A 16,298-nucleotide genomic window follows, 5' to 3' on the forward strand; every position below is an offset into this window, starting at 1 on the left:
AACCCCATGGGGCAGTTCTCTGTCCCATGGGGCTGTCAGGAGTCAGAAATTGGCTGGATGCCACCCAACCCAAGAAAGTTGAAAGAGACAAAGGTCCTTCCTCAAGAGGAGAATGAGACTGTCCTCCAGAGGCAGGAGACAACCCAGCCAGCCCTCCCCACTGTAGCCTTTAACACCTGGCTATGTCTAGGTCAGGGCAGCCCCAGGCCCAGAGGCATGTGAGGTGGCCGATGTCTGGGAACACTGGGCTGCGCAACGACCTCCCCGCCCCGCATCCTTCAGGGGGCTGGGACCGACCCCCGATCTCAGAAGGCAGATGGCAATCCAAGTGCGAGCATCCGCTCCCAGAGGCCACCTCGGGGCTAGAAGCCTCTCCAGGATGCCCCACGGGCATTAGCGCTGCAAGGAGCAATGTGGAAACAGCCCGCCCAGCTGCCCCCGTTCTGCAATGAGGACATGGGGCCCAGAGGAGGCAGGCAGTACCAGGTCAGAACTAATTGGGGGCACTGAGCCAAGAGCCCCTGGGGCCAGTCCACAGACAGATGGCCGACTCAACGCGCAGGGCTCCTGGTTTCCGTGGCTGCCGTGCGCACCCATGGCCAAGGACGCTGTCGGTGGCGGGGCCGTGCAGCGGCACAGGCCTGCAGAACGCGGCTCTGAAGTTGTGGGTGGTGAGGAGCCCTCCGTGCTGTTCGCGTGTGGTGCTGGGGGGGCCTGTTATCAGCCCGTGTCCCCATGCGTCAGCTGCCCGACCCCTGTCCTGGTGTTTTTATGCTAGTGTGCTGGGTGCTGTCAAGGCCATTCCTTCTCATAGCAACCCCAAGTGACAAGACACAACAGCCCCCAAGGGTTTCCCAGGCTGTGGTTTCTCTGAGAGAAGATGCCACTGACCTTCCCAGTTATCCCTCACACCACCAGGGCTCCCCTTTGTTACATCAATGGGGCCAACAGCCTACACCCAACAGCCTCAGATACACAAAAGGAACAAAGGAGGCGGAGGGAGCTACAAGCACAAAGCCAGGGGAAGGCGGGGAGCTCACCCAGGGACAGGAGCGAGTGCTACAGAACCTACAGAACCCGAGCGGGGCAAGGACCTTACCCGGAGCCCACAGAGCCAGCCTTCTCCAGAGCCCACACCTTGAATTCTGGCTGCTAGCCTCCTGAAGGAGGTCTAGTGGCACAGCAGTTAAAGCACTCTGCTGCAAATCAAAATGTCGATGAACTGAACCTACCAGTGGCTCTGCAGGAACCCCTGTGGGACAGTTCCACTCTGTCCTCTAGGGGCGCTGTGGGTCAGAATGGACTCCACAACAGTGGGTGTGGTTTGGGCTTTGCCTCTGTGAGACTGACAGCCTTGGAAACCCTGTGGGACAGTTCCACTCTGTCCTCTAGGGGCGCTGTGGGTCAGAATGGACTCCACAGCAGTGGGTGTGGTTTGGGCTTTGCTTCTGTGAAGACTGACAGCCTTGGAAACCCCGTGGGGCAGTTCCACTCTGTCCTCTAGGGGCGCTGTGAGTCAGAATGGACTCCACGACAGTGGGTGTGGTTTGGGCTTTGCTTTTGTGAAGACTGACAGCCTTACAAACCCTTGGGGCAGTTCCACTCTGTCCTCTAGGGGCCCTGTGAGTCAGAATGGGCTCCAGGAAGTGGGTAGCGGAGTCTCCCAAAGTGAGAGTGAGTTCCTGTACCTGACAGCCCCCCTGTGGTGTTTCTGTCTGCAGCCCCAGAAGACTCAGAGAGACACTGGGCAGCTCAGGGTGTTTAGTTGGGTCCTGGTTTGAGATTAGATTCTGCCACTGTCGGGCCTCGTCGGGCCTTCTCTGCACTGCAGGATTGCTCTGTGGGTGGACAAGTCCCTTGGCAGTGGGGCTGGGCCCCCAGTGTGCGGTGCATGAAGGGCCTGGTAGAGGCTGAAGCAGCCAGGTACTGTGCACATCTGAGACCTGTGCAGGAGGACACCCACGCAAGCTTCCCAGTGACCCCACATGGTTGCCCTTTCAGAGACAAGGAAAAGTGCCCACCCAGGGAGGCCAAACTGGCAATGTGGCCAGCTTGAGACCCAGTGTAAAGGAAGAAAAATGAGGGGCCACCCAGTGCTCGAGATGACTGGGCGAGTTGCCTGAACCACACTCCCCTGCTGCGGACACCTCTGCCCGCCCCCCGTGTCACACCTCTGTGGTCACATTACTGTTAAATTTCAACTAGAGGCAGTCTTGTCTCAAGCCCACAGCTGGTCTCCCGAGGGCCAAGATCCTCCCGGGGCCTCAGTATCCCTCAGCCAGGGCCTGGTAGTCTCTGCCGGGGCCCCAAGTCCTCTCCTAGCTCTCTGGAACCCCACATGCTGCAGAAAGTGTCAGCTAATCAGCCTGACCACTGAGGGTGGCTGGGGAAAGGGTTCTGGGGCTTGGGCCTCACAGAGGAGGGCGGGGAGAAAAGGGGAGGAATAGGGGACAGAAGGAAGAGGGGGAGGGGAGAAGACAGGTAGCCTGGGCAGTGAAAGGAGGGAGGGCCCTCTGGAAAGGGGGAGGGGCTGCCAGGGACTGGACCCTCTGCCAGCACAGGAACCAGACAGACGGGTGGTAGAACACAAAGAAGGTTCCACAGGCCCTCTCTCATCCTTCTGACCACACTGGACACATCTTATGTACCTAACGTGTCAACAGAACATGTTCTTTGAGGCCCCAGGTCTGTGAGCACTGCAGGCTTTCCTGCAGCACCAGGGGCAGCAGGGATGGAACACCTCTGCAGCTGCCCCACCAGCTGGCTTCATGCCAGCACCTCAGATGGAGGCCCCCTATTGGCTTCATGCCAGCACCTCAGACAGAGGCCCCCTATTGGCTTCATGCCAGTACCTCAGACGGAGGCCGCCTATTGGCTTCATGCCAGTAACTCAGATGGAGGCCCCCTATTGGCTTCATGCCAGTAACTCAGACGGAGGCCCCTGGATTCAAGACACAAAGGACGAGGCCTGTGCTCACCTCTCATGTATTCGATGGTGCCGTCAAGCACGAGGTTGAGGAGGGGGTCGAACCCTTTCAGGATTCCACTGGCTTGTAGAAATCACCAGAGAGAAAAGAGAAAGGAGAGGGCGTGAGATCAACATGCATTCTTTGGACGAGTGTCCTCCATGCCTGGGCCCCAGGCAGATTCACACCCCCACAAGACACAGATGTGAGGGACCACCTTCCTGGGGACACAGGGTCTGGGGACACAGCAGGGGTGGGGGGATGAGGGGAGGGGACCTGAAAACCCAGTGACAGCTGGTTGTAGGCAGACAAACCCATGAGCAACTGCAGAGGTGAGTCTCTGGGACAAGGACTGTACGGCCCACGAAACTGAAGCTATTTATTCCCTCTCTGGCCCAATGGAGAAGTCGGTCTGCCCCTGGTATGGACGCCACCTGACCTCCCAGGTCTGAGCCAGGGTCTTTGTGGCTTCCTGCTGTGTAATCCTGTGCCTGGAGGGCCCCCAGACTGGGTCAGACTCCTCCTCCACAAAACGCACTGACACTGACTCCATTCCGACCCACAGCGCCCCTAGAGGACAGAGTGGAACTGCCCCAGAGGTCTCCAAGGCTGTCAATTTTTACAAAAGCTGACTGCCTCATCTTTCTCCTTCGGAATGGGTGATGGGTTTGAACCACTAATCTGAACCACTAATCGTTTGGTTAGCAGCTAAGCATCTAACTACTGTGCCCCCAGGGCTACTTTCTTCTCTACACATCCCGACTGCCACCTCAGTGTTCAGGCCAGCGTCAGAGGCAATAATGCAGGCCAGGTGCTTGGCACAGGGCCAGGTGCACAGTAAGCCTGAACTGCCCACGAGTGAGCAGAACCCAACCTAGCTCTGCCCTCAGAGAACTCACCATCCAAACACAGCTTCTCGTGGGGCAGAGTTAAGCACCATGTTAGGAGCATAAAGCCACAAAGTACATGAGCTTGTTGCTCTGAGCTCCCTCAAGGTGCCCAGACTATCCCACACACACCAGAATGAAATGCGGCCTGGTCCTATGTCATTGCCACAATCGCCTGGGGACTGGACAGTTGGGGTCCACAGGGTTCTCACTGGATGAGTTTTGGAAGTTGATCCCCGGGCCTTTCTTCCCAGCCCATCTTAGTCTGGAAGCTCTACTGAAACCTGTTCAGCATCCTAGCAACACGCAAGCCTCCGCGGACAGACGGGTGGGGGCTGTGTGTGAGAGGCACTGGCCAGACTGGAACCTGGGTCTCCTGTTTGGAAGACAAGGATCTTACCTCTAAACCACCAACCTCTTCCTGGCAGGTGCTACCAGGAGCTTTTATCAAAGAGGCCTGACCTAAGGGTCAGGGAAGGTTCCCAGACTGGGAGTAGGTTCACCTGGCAAGTTCACCTGGCGAGAGTATGCGAGGCCAAGAGCAAACAAGCGCCCTTCCTGCCCTGTGCCTGTCAGGCGCTTGATGCAATTCACAGAGGTCCAGCTTTGAGCTTTTGCTGGCACAATGGGGAGCCACAGAGGGTTTAAGCAAGGAGCAGAGATTCGGGTTCTGTTTCTCACAGGTCCCTCTGCTGGCTGGCTAAGTGGACACTGACTGCAGGACTGGGGTTCTTCACCAGGAGCGATTTTGCCCCAGGGGACACAAGGTGATGTCTAGAGATACTTGTGGTTGTCACGATTTAGGGGAGGGGGTGCAACTGGCACCGAGTGGGCCAGGGATGCTGCTCAACACCCTGCAATGCACAGGACGGCCCCACCCCAGAAAACGCTCTGGCCGCCCTGTCGGCAGTGCAGAGGCTGAGAAACTCGGGGAGAAGACGGAGCTGGAACGGAAGCCTCCTGGGCGGGAGCTGAGGAACAGAGCCACAAAGGTGGCAAACTTGTGAACCCCAATCCCGGCTGGGCCACTGGGAGTTTGGTTTAAGTTTGTTCCCCGCTCCGTGCCTCAGTTTCCCCACCTGAAAATGGACCCAACTGCATCTACCTCCCGGCGTTGTTAGGAGGATTTGACGAGTTAGTTCGTATGCAACGCATAAGGCAGTGCGTAAACAGCAGAAGCGTTGCCTAAGACTTAAAATCTTATTGGCTTTGTTGTTAGTTATTTTAAATTATCAAGGGAGGTGCTGGCGGCGGCTGCCTCACCTTCTCGGCCTCCCTGAAACTTCACCCGGATCGTCTTGTCGATGTACTTGGACAGGTCCAAGATGCTCTCCTTCTTCTTCTTCTCTTTGTCCTACAGGGAAAGCAGAGCGCGTAAGGCGGATAGCGCGCCCCGCCGGCCCCGCGCCGCCCGCCTGGGCCCCGCCGCGCGCTCACCGCCATCTTGTCGCGTCGCGCCACTCTGCGCAGGCGCCGCGGGCGCGCCCTTTGACGTCACCCACGAGCGCACAGGCGCCGCACAGCCCCGGGGCGTTGCTGGGAAACATCAGCCGACGGCTGCGGCGGGGACCAGCCGATATGGCGGCGGCGGCGCTGGCGCTGGCGCGGCTCGGGGCGGCTTTGCTGCTGCTCGCGGCCCAGGTGAGGGCTGCGCCCGCCCGGCACTCCGCAGGCTGCCACTCTCCTTGTCCCGCGCCCCTGGGGACCCTTGCGGGACTCGGCCCAGCCCGACTTGGGGGGCAGCCTTGGGGACCCGCGCCCCCCGTGCTCGGTCCTGTGGGTCTGGGGCTCGAAGTGACCTTGCGGGCCCTTCCCCGGCTCCTCTCCCTTCCTCACTACGGAAATCCACCCCTGGCTGCAGCGTCACACACTTTCGGCCGGGGCTGAAGTTTGTGAACCCCAGGTCTTCTCCTCCCCGAGTCCTGCCGTTTCTCGGGGTCTTCCCCAACAACCGCCCGCAACGCCCCTCTCTGGCTCTGCGGCCTTGGCCCGGTGGCTGCGCCTTTCTGAGTCTCAGTTTCTCCTTATGGGAAATGGGCATGCTGCTACCACCGGCGGGGGCCAGCTACGTGCCTGGCTCGTGGAGGGGCGGCTAAGAACCCAGCCCTGCAGTGGGGGGAATCCCCCGCCCCATCTTTTACTCCGTGACCTTGGGTAAAGGGAATTCCCTGCTTTGAGCGCCAGTTGCTCATCTGCAAAAGGGGGGACAGCGGTGGAATTGCGTGAATTGAACGAGGACTCAGTGTGTTACTAGTCGTTTAACGTCAAGGGTCTCAGCTTCTCTCGAGGCTGGGGTGGCGAGATAGCTCCTGCTCACTGCCCTAAGTGCGTCTCTTTTCCAAACCTCCCTTCTCTCCCGGGTTACGCAGCAGCTCTGGGAATGGTGCGCCGTGGGTCCTCGCTGCTGCTCATTAACCTTGAATCCTCCTCCCTGACGGTCTCGGGAACCTGCCCACCACTAGCACCACTGCTAGGGCTCCCCTCTGCTCTCCTAGGGACCCCTCCCGCCCCTCCCCCATCCGTTCTCCTGCAGCAGGAGTGATCTTTGTCAAGACCTTCAGATGTTGTGGCATCCTGATGAGAGCCTTCGTGTGGTTCGTTGTCACCTTTAGAAAGGACTTTGTGATCTGATTGTTCACAGAGCCACTCTCTCCTTCCCTCTGGGACAGGATGCTGGTTACCCCCGAATTCCCCTCCTCCACCCCTGGCCTGGTTCACCGCTGGTCATCCTTCTGGTCTCCACTTGCCTGCTCCTCCCTCTCAGAAGGTCTCTGGGACCGCCCACCCCAGCACCCGTTGCTGCCCCAGTTGTAGCCCTGAATAAGAAGGTGGGCCACCTTCTTAGTCTTCCTCACCAGTCTGTGAGCAGCTTGAAGGCAGGGACATAAATTTAGCTCAGGATGTTTGCAGGGAGATTCCAAGAGCTAGAGATGGATGAGGGATTGTGGGAATGCCGTGCACGTGCGACTGGTAGATTCACCTGGGGAGGTTTTTCAGAAGCACTGACACCCGAGGAGGGTTGGGAAAGATGAATAGGGCTTTGCCAGGTCTGGAGGGAAGGGGAAGGGTGTTGCAGGCAGTGGGAGCATGAGCAAGGCCAGGAGCCACAGAGCTGGTGATAATTTGAGGACTATGTGTATAGCATGGCCTCGTGCTTGGAGAGAGCTGACACTCAAAGAAGGGAGACCCTTCAGATAGGCCTGATGGGGGCTGGTGGGGCTGGGGGCGTGTCTGCAGCCAGAGGGTCAGTGTGGCCAGAATCCCTGGAGTGCTTGTGGTGCTGGGCAGTTGGCACTTTGTTCAGACTTTATCCTGGGTAAGGGGAGCCACAGAGGGTCTCTGAGATGCTCGGGGAGCATGCTGGGCCCTGCTCCCTGAACCCTGGTGAGGCCCCTCGTGGGCATTGTCCCAGTGCCGGGGGCGTCTCGTGAGTCATGTGGAAATGTGTGTCTGAGTCCTGGCTCCCAGGAGTAAGATGAACTTTCCCACTGGGCGTAGTGTGCTTGCTGGCAGTCCAGAGTTCATGGGCCCAGGGTGAGGGTTGTGACCTGTCCTGATGCTACCCTCCTCCCCCAGTATATGAAACATGGATGAGGCAGAGTATGAAGGCTGCCCCTTTGCCCCCTCCACCTGCCCCCCAGCCCCTCCTCCACCCTAACATCTTTGTTTGCACGGTTCCTGGGTCCTTATGGTTTTACCCCCACCCAGAACTCACCAAGTCATCATAGCAGGAGCAGTCTCTGGGTGGGTATTGGGTGAACGTGCTCAGTTGCTCCCCAGCAGGCTAGACGTTCACGTCCACCCAGAGGCCCCTCAGAAGAAAGGCCTGGTGACTTGCCTGCAACACTCAGCCACTAAAAGCCTATGACGTGCAGTTCTGCTCTGACGCACTGGGGACGCCATGAGCTGGGGTTGGCTTCATGGGTTTTCTTGAAGAAGGACTCCGTAGCCTGGCTCCTCTGTGTCCTCTGATGTTGACCACTTTCACGCTGATTGTGTAGCTTCTTTGTGCTGTTGGGTGCCCTTGAGTCGACTCTGACTCATAGTGACCCCGTGTACAACAAACAAAACACCGCCCGGTCCTGCCCCACCCTCACGGTCACTGCCGTGCTTGAGCCCCTCGTGGCAGCCATGGTGTCGGTCCATCTCATTGAGGGCCGTCCCCTTTTCGCCGATGCTCCACTTTACCCAGCAAGACATCCTGCTCCAGGACTGGTCCCTCCTGATCACACGTCCAAAGTACAAGAGGCAAGGCCTCGCCATCCTTACCCCAAGCAGCATGCTGGCTGTCCTCTTTCCCAGACACACTGGTTGGCTCTGACGGTCTGTGGCACACTGCATATTCTTCAGCAGCCCCATAGCTCAAAGGCATCAGGTCTTCTGTGGTCTTCCTTCTTAGTTTCCCTTGACGTTCTTTATCAGCTTGGAACTGTGACCCGTGAGAAGGCAGAGCCCTCACCTTTGGGCCTATCCTGGGTATTTCTGGGTCTCCAGAGATGGACGGAGCAGACTAGAGCCAGGGCTTTGTAGACTGTCCTTTTGAAGAACGTCTTGTAGTCCCCATAACGTAGCAAGCAGGAAGACTGTGGGGTCTTTTGTCGAGGGGAAGTCAGTTTGCTTTGTAAATTGGAGGGAGGGCCATCTGAAGCCTGTTTTTGCTCCCTCAAACAACCTCTTTAAAAGAAACTTTCTATCAATGTCCATAGTACACAATTGGGACGTTGCAGCCACAGTCCGGATCCCGTGGAGCAAGCCTCAGAAGTTGCTGTGGGAAGGGTCGGGTAGTCAACACTTTTTTTTTTTTTTAATTTTATTTTGATTTGGGTGAAGATTTACAGAGTAAATTCACTTTTCATACAGCAGTTCACATATACTTTGTCACTGACCAAAATTTACAATGCAGCAGCTCCCCTCCCACTTCCTCCCCATAGTTACCTCTTCCCAGTGTCCATCCCTTCATACTCTTCTGCACCCTGAGCTATCTCCCTGTGCATAAGCAGCCCTTCCTTCTCCCATGATTGTTCTCTCCAGGGTGTGTGTCTACTTGAGGTAAATGTTTAACTCACATGCCTGTACTTTGTTTGGCTGGAAACCACAGGTGCGGGTTCAATTCCAGACCTGAGGGGCAGCTAAGGTCCATAGTCTCAGTGGTTCCACCAGGCTCTATTGTACCAGCAAACCTGGTCCCCACCTTTTTTTTTTTTTTGCCTCCAAATGATTTTGAGTTTTGTTCCACATTGTTCTCCCTCTTTATGCAGGATCTCCTACATCCCTTCCAAGTGGATGGCAGTGGTAGCTGGGCACCGTCTAGTTCTTCTGGTCTCATAGTTGTATAGGTTGCAGATCGGATGGTGTACCAGTCGCTAGGACTGATTGTTTCCATTAATTTTGGTTTTCTTCTTTCTTCTTGACGAGGAGAGACCCGTTGTTGTATCTAGATGGCAGCTTGCTAGCTTTTAAGATCCTAGTCGCTACTCGCCAAAGTAGTAGGTGGAACAATGTTTTGTATAGTATGTTATGCCAATTGAGCTTGATGTCCCCTGTGACTATGGTCCCAAGCCCGCAGGATCAACTACTCGGTCCCTCTGGGTAGCTGGCTGAGGTCAACACTTTCTGCTCTGCAGGCATGCCATCTCTTTTGCAACTGCTCAGCTCTGTCATGGTGTGAAAACAGGCACAGACTGTGGATACACAAGTGGCCACAGCCCTATGCCAGTAAAACAGAAGCAGGAGTCAGGCCAGTTTGGCCTGTGGGCTTCTGACTCCGTTGGAGAGGCAGGCCCAGAGCCTGGCTGGATACTGAGCTATGACTCTCCGCCGGGTCTGTGGGGAAGGGTGTACGGCTGCCTGAGGGGTGTCCTTACGTGGGGAGAGCTGGTGGCAGGGTCTCCTGATCCTGCCTTGGGGTCTAAGAGAACTTGGGTCATCTCAAACACCCCATCTTAGCCACTACTCGGCAGAGTGACTCCCGCTGCGTCAGCAGGGCTCTTCTGCAGCCTCGTCCAGGCCATGGGAGCAGTTACTACCTGTTTGTCACCAGGACAGGACCCAGGAGGCCTCCAAGGAGCTGTGCACTCGAGCCCACAGAGAACAGGGACTCCCAGGGTTTGCACATGACACAGTGTGTAGCACCAGGCTTTCCCTCCCGGGGCACACCCCTGTCCCGCTGGCAGGCCTGGGGGGATCTTCCCAGACCCAGAGACGGGGCTGCCACAGGCCCTGTGTCCTGGCTCATGCATGACAAAGCAGCAAGGACGTGGGCCCTGATGCCATGAGACTGCCACCACTGTCCCGGTGCCCTGGCCTTGGGGATCCTGAGCCCTTTGCCTGGAGCTGGCACACAGAGGGGAGCTGTGGGGGGCAGGTGGAAGGGCGTCATGAGCACTCCAGTCTGGTACCAGGTGTGGGGGTGATATGACCTGCTGTCGTGCTGGCTGGAGGGACCACCTGAGCCCCAGCCAGCTGCCACACTGGCACGTGGTGCAGGGCAGCACCCTCGAGCCTGTTGGGGGCCTGAAGTGGTCACACAACACCCTGCAGGGAGCCTGGGGTTGCTCTTGTGGCCCTGCTGTCCCACCTCCTAGGAGTGCCTCCAGCTGTCCCCAGGCTTTGTAACCCAGAGGGTCCCAGAAGGCGGGTGACCCCCTGTCACAGACATGGAGATTTAGGAGCCAGCGGGGTGGTGGTAGTGGGGACAGACAGGTCAGCTGGGTCCAGGGAGGCTGTCTGTCTCACCTTCCCTGCCACTCTCCCCTCCCTGTGGCCAGGTCACCACCTGTCCCCAAACCTGATGAGTCTCAGAGGCCACCCTTCACCAAACACCCTAGACCTTCCTCCAGGGCCCATCCAATCCTGGGGGCTCTCCTGACACTGGCTACCCACCCTGCAGGTGGCCTGTGAGTACGGAATGGTACACGTGGTGTCAGAGTTTGGTGGCCCCCGAGGCCGGGACTACTGTGTCCTCTACAACCCACAGTGGGCACACCTGCCACATGACCTTGGCAAAGCGGTGAGTGCTCACAGCTCACAGGGGTGGGAGGGATCTGTCTGAGGAAACCAAGGGGGGCCCTGGGGAACCACCTGCCTCTCAGAGCCCAGGGGAAGGGACAGCTTGGTGAGCGGCTGGGACACGGGGACAAGGCTTCCAGTTCATCGGAACATGGGTGGGAGCTATGGGCTGCTGACTCCAGAGCCCGAGGGCATAGCAGGGTGGGCTTCATGGGGCAGGTACGACTCCAGCCCCTCACCTCGCTTGGTACGGCCCCGAGGCGTTGGGGTAAAGACACCACGAGGGCCTCAATGACGGGTGAGTCACATCTTTCCCACAAAGGCAGCTCGCTCCGCAGCCCGTGGCCTGTCCCCCTGCCCCCCTGCCCCGCTTGTGGACCCAGCTGGCCCAGGGTGGGTCCCAGTGTCCTGTGCAGCATGTGACCACAGCCCCTGTCCCCTAGCCTCTGCTGCAGCTTCGGGACTGGTCGGCCTCCGTGCTCTGCTCACCCGCTGACCTCCCTGCCGGGGGCTTCAGTAACCAGATCCCACTGGTGGCGCGGGGCAACTGCACCTTCTACGAGAAAGTGCGGCTGGCCCAGGGCGGCGGGGCCCGTGGGCTGCTCGTCGTCAGCCGGGAGAAGCTGGTACGTGTGGCCTTGTGGGCACAGTCACCTTCTTAGCCCGTCTGGGCCAGGATCTGTCCTGGTGCCAGGGCCCTGCTGCCTGGGGGGAGGACACCAGATGAGAGGCTGAGGTGAGTGAGGCAGGCTGGTCCTGGCACTGCCAAGGAGCTAGACGGTGGCCAGAGGAGCTGGTGGGAACAGGGGTTGTATACCAGGGCTGATTCCCCCCACGGGTCTACCCCTTCCTGTGGTTCTGGTCCCTTCCTGTGTTTGGAGGGGAGCAGATCAGGGTCCTGGTGGCTGTAGGGACAGAAAGAGAGATGGGTGTGTCCGGGGATGCCGAGTGCTCACAGGGCCTGGGCCTCGGGCTGGGGCCGTGGGAGACGAAGATAGGTGTTGGGGTCCTCTCTGCTCTGCTGGGGCCAGTTCTGCTTTGGGGACAGGTGTCAGACGTGGTCCCCACAGAGCCTGGCTCTGAGCACAGACAAGCTACCATCTCTGCCCCTCCTGTCTGCATGGAGCTTTCAGTGCAGGCTGGGGCCAGGGCTGGGGCAGTCACGGCCGTCAGGCAGAGCTTAGACCAGGAGGACCTGACCTCACGAGGAGGTTCTGGAAACTGGCCCTTCGGAGAGGACCCGTTTCTGACACGTTTCTCTGCTGAAGTATCTCACCTAGAGTCGGCTTTGTTAGAGGCGTCCCCGCCCAGTGGTTGCTAACAGCAGAGACAGGCTCAGGGGGACCCTGCTCCAGCCCCAGACATCAGCAGTGTCCACCTCTCGTGTAAGGGCCTTTGCCAGCCCCGGGCCTTCCCTCCCCCTCTTGGCGTCCAGGTGCCTCCCGCAGGCAACAAGACGCAGTACGAAGAGATTGGCATTCCCGTGGCCCTGCTCAGCCACCGGGACGCACTGGACATCTTCAAGGTGGGCCCCCAGTATCTTCCTCCCGCTCTGAGCTCGAGGGGTCCCCCAGCTGTCACCTGCGTACACACCCATGCCCATATATGCGCATACACGTGTGCGTACATGCACACACTTGGTGCATACACATCCGTGCACACACGTGTACATACATGCACACGCTTGGTGCATACACATCCGTGCACACACGTGCAGGCGTCTGGGATCAGCGTTTGTGGTTACATGAATGAGAGGGCGCTTTTGTCCTGTCCTGGCCATGGCAGGGTGTTCCCATCAGAACGGGGGTGGTGGGGGAGAGGAGGTCCCCGGGACAGGGTCTCCCAGCCCCATGTCAACACGTGGCTTCAGCTTTCTGCAGGGGCAGGGGACAGACTTGGGGACAGGGTTGCTGGAGCGCCGGGAGGAGCGCGGCCCTGGCGCTAAGCCCTGACGTGTTCCCCGTGGCAGAGTTTCGGTCGAGCAGTGAAGGCGGCGCTGTACGCGCCCAACGAGCCCGTGCTGGACTACAACATGGTCATCATCTTCATCATGGCCGTGGGTACCGTCGCCATCGGGGGCTACTGGGCAGGAAGCCGGGATGTGAAGAAGTGAGTGCCCCATGCAGGCGGGCCGTGTGTGTGTGTGTGTCGTGGACATGCGTGTATGTTGTGTGTGTACACATCCTCCCCCTCTGGCGAGTTGCATCCTCTAGCACTGTGGGAGGGAGGACATGGAAGTGGCAGGGCTGCTGAAAAGAGGGACGTCCTAGCTTCCGCTCGCCACTTACCCAGAGAACCTTCTGGTATGAGGCCTCTGTGCACACACCTGGGGGCCTTGTTCACAGGCCAAGGGCCCCGCTGCCGAGACACCTGGAGGTGGGATGCGGGTGGGGCCCTCGCTCCCTGAGAGCTGCGCGAGCCACTCTGCCCCCGTGTCCTCCAGGAGGTACATGAAGCACAAGCGGGACGACGGGCCCGACAAGCAGGACGACGAGGCGGTGGACGTGACCCCCGTCATGATCTGCGTGTTCGTGGTCATGTGCTGCTCCATGCTGGTGCTGCTCTACTGCTTCTACGACCAGCTCGGTGCGCCCCGGACCCTGCCCGCTCACCAGGGACCCCAGCCTCCCCAGCACCCCCACCCCCAGGACCCCACCCCACGCTGGACCCTGACCTCCCCCCTGGGACCCTAACCTTCCCCAGGCCCCAACCACTTCCAGGACCCTGACCCCAGAACTGGCCCTCAGTGGGGGGACTGCTCCCCTGAGTCTTTGGCCACCTCAGTGCCCCGCAGGCTTCATCCTGATGGGGGGGGCTGCTCAGGCCCAGCCCCGGGGCCCACCTGTCGGGAGACCCTGAGAGCTTGTTTCTGCCTGAGCGGCCAGCTGCAGGGCCGTGAATGGAGGCCTTGTCCCACGGTGGCCGCTGCAACAAGGGCCTGATTCAGGGCCCCGCTGCCTGGCCTTCCATCAGCGCCGCAGTCACTGAGCCGTGGCGGGCTCCGCTGGGGCTCGCACAGCCCTTCCTGGGTGGGAGCAGGGTGGCTGGCCAGCCCCTCATGGCCGCTCTGCCCACCACAGTCTATGCCGTCATTGGAATCTTCTGCCTGGCCTCTTCCATTGGCCTCTACAGTTGCCTGGCGCCCCTGGTCCGCAGGCTGCCCCTCGGCAGGTGCAGGTGCGCCCAGGCCTCCCGCTGCTCCCTGGGCCCCAGCAGTGGAGTCCAGGGCAGGGCAGGGCGCTGGAGGTTCAGACGGGGGTGGGATGCGGGCGGACGGGATGGCTTGGCAGGGGGAGCAGGGGGCCCTCGTTTTGGGGCGTGGTGGGGGCCTCACACCCGCTCCCGCCCACAGGCTCCCCGACAACAGCCTGCCCTACTTCCACAAGCGCCCGCAGGTCCGCATGCTGCTGCTGGCACTGGCCTGCGTCGCCGTCAGCGTGGTGTGGGGCATCTTCCGCAACGAGGACCAGTGAGTGTGGCCTGGGGGTGGCGGTGGCCGGACGGGGAGGGGGCGGGGACGCTGTCCTCACATGCACCGGTCAGGTTTGCACTGGGCAGCCCCGGGCCCCTGAGGCCATCGGGAGCAGCCCGGGCCAGGTCAGCACCTCGCTTATTAAAACTACCCCCGCCTCGGTGGCGGTGCAGCCTCCAGGTGCTGGCTGCGGCCCCGGCGGGTGGCGGCTGCGCGCCTGTCTCCTTCGGTGCCATGAATGTGATTGGAATCTGCATGTGAGACGCCGCTCCTGCCGCCAGGCACCAAGCTATATAGTCTCTGGGCTGACAGGGACATTTGGAGATCTCGCCGCACAGAAAACAGGAGCCCCTCAGAGGGTCCCAGCCAGGGAGACTCAGAGCCAACAAGTTTCCCCATGGCCCAGCGCAGAGGGTCACGGGTGCCCGTGGCTCAAGCCAGAGGAGCTGGGGGTGGGGGGAGGGGTGCCCCACCTCAGGATCGTACAGATGGGGAGATGGGGGGCCCCTCAGTAGTGCCAGGAACCCACGTGGGCCTCAGCAGTGTGAACATGTTTCTGGGAACTTCGGCTGCTGGCCAGGCTGTGAGTGGGCGCACTGGGCCTGTTGCCTGCCATGTCTGCAGTCTGTCCCCGTAGCCACTCGGGGAAACCTGGACACATCTGCTGTGCCCAGCCTGTACCCCAAGGCTTAAAGGCCTCAGACTCGGGGCTCACCAAGGCCAGCCACAGCCCCACCCCTCTGGGCTCGGAGGCTGTGTTGGAAGCTGGCTGACAGGAGCTCCTGTTTTCCCCATGTGGCTTGAAGCCAGTTGTCACAAAGTTGAGTCTGGCACGTGGGAAGGTTCTTCCTTGTCCCCACTCTGGGTCTCAGGTGAAAACCGCCATCATGAAGGGGAACATTGTTCCCAGTCAGCATGGGGACGGGTGGGCACATCCACCCCACACATCTGTCCTGTGAGCTGTGTCCCCAGTGCTCAACACAGCCCTCTGCTGCCTCTGAGCCGTGCTTCACAGCGTTACATGTGTGTCCCCCTGTCACATGCTCGGTCTGGGCCTCTGATGGTCAGAGGCCAAGGCCCCGAGAAGTGGGGTTGCTGCTGTGGTTGTGGCGTGTTGGTGCAGGACAAAGCCTGCGCCTGGCACTGACATCTGTCTTTCCCCCAGGTGGGCCTGGGTCCTGCAGGACGCCCTGGGCGTTGCCTTCTGTCTCTACATGCTGAAAACCATCCGCCTGCCTACATTCAAGGTGAGACGCCGCGGCAGGTGGGCAGCCTCCGTCCTGGTGGGGCCCTTTGCCCGTCCCTGAGCAGCCAGCTTGGAGCTGAGCACATAGTGGTGGCAGTCCCCATATCCTTGACCTGAGGGACACGTGATCAGAGCCCAGACAGGGCCTGCAGGCGCTTCTGTCCTGGGGACACCTGCCTGAGTGGAGAGAGGAGCAAGGTCTGAGAGGGCACAGACCCGCCCCAGCACCGCACCGGCCTCCTGTGCACCCCGGGCTCCTCCCGCTCAGAGCTCAGAACCTGCAGGAGCACAGGGCAGCCGTCAGGCCCCGGGGGTCGGGAGCCCCACGTGCCCAGCAGACAGCAGCTGTCAGGCCCTTCAGGGTCAGGGCCCTCGGTGCCGGGGCCCCGTGGGCACAGCGTCCCCCACCTTCTCACTTCACATCTCCTGCCTCCTGCAGGAGCGCCCCAGCCAGCTTGGGCTCCCTCAGGCCGAGTTGTCCTGCTCTGGGTCTCTAGTTAAAGCGTCATCCAGACGGAGAAGGATTGAACCTTCTCTGGGAGAAGAGAAGTCGAAGAAGCAGGGCCACAGGTCCTGGGGGTGGTTTCCACGCAGGGGTGGGGTGGGCCGGGGCCCACAGAACCTGCAGATGCTGGCGGGCCTCTCACAGGCGTCTGCCCCCAGGCCTGCACGCTGCTGCTGCTGGTGCTATTTATCTATGACGTCTTCTTCGTCTTCAT

General features: G+C 60.0%; 2 protein-coding genes across 2 annotated transcripts in view; one reads left to right on the plus strand and one right to left on the minus strand.

Annotated features, from left to right (window-relative positions):
* The window catches only part of LINGO3 (leucine rich repeat and Ig domain containing 3), a 30,284-nt gene extending 24,988 nt beyond the window's left edge, over positions 1 to 5,296 (minus strand). Inside the window, exons 1-3 of the mRNA XM_042782325.1 lie at positions 5,291 to 5,296; positions 5,117 to 5,207; positions 2,979 to 3,050 (exon numbers count right to left, since the gene is read on the minus strand). Coding sequence (XP_042638259.1) covers positions 2,979 to 3,050; positions 5,117 to 5,207; positions 5,291 to 5,296 — 169 coding nt within the window. The remainder of the gene's footprint in view (positions 1 to 2,978; positions 3,051 to 5,116; positions 5,208 to 5,290) is intronic.
* Positions 5,297 to 5,431: 135 nt separating this feature from the next.
* The window catches only part of SPPL2B (signal peptide peptidase like 2B), a 13,378-nt gene continuing 2,511 nt past the window's right edge, over positions 5,432 to 16,298 (plus strand). Inside the window, 10 exon segments of the mRNA XM_007951005.1 lie at positions 5,432 to 5,494; positions 10,743 to 10,862; positions 11,305 to 11,487; positions 12,297 to 12,386; positions 12,831 to 12,970; positions 13,305 to 13,447; positions 13,942 to 14,038; positions 14,214 to 14,330; positions 15,499 to 15,580; positions 16,243 to 16,298. Of these exon segments, the coding sequence (XP_007949196.1) occupies positions 5,432 to 5,494; positions 10,743 to 10,862; positions 11,305 to 11,487; positions 12,297 to 12,386; positions 12,831 to 12,970; positions 13,305 to 13,447; positions 13,942 to 14,038; positions 14,214 to 14,330; positions 15,499 to 15,580; positions 16,243 to 16,298 (1,091 nt within the window).

Source organism: Orycteropus afer, unplaced genomic scaffold (genome assembly GCF_000298275.1).
Source record: "Orycteropus afer afer isolate SDZICR_OR568_19922 unplaced genomic scaffold, OryAfe1.0 scaffold00291, whole genome shotgun sequence".
NCBI lineage: Eukaryota > Metazoa > Chordata > Mammalia > Tubulidentata > Orycteropodidae > Orycteropus > Orycteropus afer.